General features: G+C 45.6%; 1 protein-coding gene across 2 annotated transcripts in view; it reads right to left on the bottom strand.

Moving 5' to 3' along the window:
• The window catches only part of TACR1 (tachykinin receptor 1), a 33,854-nt gene that overhangs the window by 16,210 nt on the left and 15,786 nt on the right, over nucleotides 1-1,858 (bottom strand). The window contains exon 2 of one of the 2 annotated variants that reach the window (XM_042474062.1): nucleotides 526-720. The exons of the other annotated variant lie outside the window; for it this stretch is intronic. Coding sequence (XP_042329996.1) covers nucleotides 526-720 — 195 coding nt within the window. The remainder of the gene's footprint in view (nucleotides 1-525; nucleotides 721-1,858) is intronic. 2 annotated transcript variants of the gene reach the window in all.

Below are 1,858 nucleotides of genomic sequence, written 5' to 3'. Positions count from 1 at the left end.
GTGCATTGGGATGACCATTATGTTCACATTGCATATGGTGCATTGGGATGACCATTATGTTCACATTGCATATGGTGCATTGGGATGACCATTATGTTCACATTGCACATTGTGCAATGGGGCAACTGCTATGTTCATTCACTGTTCCTGATACAATGCACTATAGTAGTACAGTATTCAGGATGGAGATTGCATAATGCTGTTACAACATGGCTCCACAAATATTTATGCTGCGCTGAAACAATGCAGGATCTTGGCCATTGCCACCTGAAGAGCTGCAAATAATAATGGTTTTGTTTCTGTTGTTCATTCTGGGTAGAATAGCCCCACTGAATCAAGAGGACAGAACCAAGCCCCGAGGGACCCCTCAGGCTACATCCACACTGCAGAAGTAATCCAGATTGACACCACTTTCGCTGCCATGGCTCAGTGCTGTGGCATTCTGAGAACTGCAACTCTCTGATGGGGAAGGTGAAATATCTCACAATACTACAATGCATTGACTATTAAAAAGCCCAGACTCACGTTATTTCATAGACCTTGGTGGAGTTTTCTGGCCATTCCACGAAGCATACGACGCGCCCGGGCAGGTCGGCTGTTGTTGCATAGTAGCCTTGCGGAAACGACAACAGCAAAGCGAAGGCCCAGATGATGAAGATGATGACTTTGGTGGCTGTTGCTGATAGTCTGGGTCGCAACGGGTGGATAATGGCCATGTATCTGTAACAGAGAGAGGGAAAGAGAGGGGCAAAATGAAGCAGCAAGACACTGGAATAGATAAGAGGGATCTCCCAAGAGCTGGGCAACTTGTGGCGCTTCATATATATTTGGACTGCACTTCCCATGAACACAATTAGCATTACCAAGGATAATAGGAATTGGAGACCAGCAGCAGGGAGAGCATAAGTAGCCCACCTCTACTTTTAAGGAGTGAAGACAAGGCTTCTTTCTGTCTTCTCCATCTTACTGAGATGAGATCAGTGGCAACTCCCATCAGCCCCAGTCAGGATGGGGATAATGTTAGTTGCAGCCCAGCAGGTTCTCAAGGGCCACAGGTTGCCTTGCTTAAAGGTGGAATGGGGATGAGGTCTTCCCCATTTATCTCTGCATGATGAGATAAAACCGAAGAAGGAAACATAGAGCTGGGCCACTATATTTTAAATTCAGACCCAGGGTTTCCCAAAGAGAATTCAGACCAAATAATATCAGATGTGATAAAGGAATTCCACTTAATTTTTAGAAAGGAGAACTGAAGGCAAGTACCAGGGGTCAGTCCCCACATTTTTTGCTAACCGCCTCCAAATAAACATGGTCTCTCTAGGAATCTGGAGGTCCTCCAGCGCAACCCTATGACCAATGTCCACCAGAAATGTAGGATTTGCTATTATCTGAGATTTCCCACTAACTGAGATATTCACTAGTTTTGTGAGCTATTTCACCTTCTCTGTCGGAGCGCTCTGGTGCCACAACAAACTACAAATCCCAGGATCCCAGAAGATGGAGCCATGACAGTTAAAGCGATGTCTCAACGGTTTTAAAGAGCAGGAGACTTATCCCATTAGCATGGTCAGTTATGCACCGCCAGCCACAAACACACAGGAGCGCCATTAAAATTGCATTTGCTGATTTCTATATATAGGTGCAAATTAAGAAACCATGAATAATATGTGAGGCTACGATGCAATCGGAAGCTGGCAGAGCATAAAGTTCTACCCAGAGTCTTACAGAGAGATCTGGGAGGGAGGGTGATAGCAACTGGTTGGAGGGTGGCGCAATGGCATTTTCTTGGTATGCCCCTATTTTGCCAAGCAGTGGGCATTTGGGTCAGGAAAACATTGCTGTATCCAGACAAGGCTAA

This window comes from Sceloporus undulatus, chromosome 6, assembly GCF_019175285.1.
Source record: "Sceloporus undulatus isolate JIND9_A2432 ecotype Alabama chromosome 6, SceUnd_v1.1, whole genome shotgun sequence".
Classification (NCBI taxonomy): domain Eukaryota; kingdom Metazoa; phylum Chordata; class Lepidosauria; order Squamata; family Phrynosomatidae; genus Sceloporus; species Sceloporus undulatus.
The sequence above is the reverse complement of the archived record's forward strand: the minus strand, read 5'-3'. Positions and strand labels throughout refer to the sequence as shown.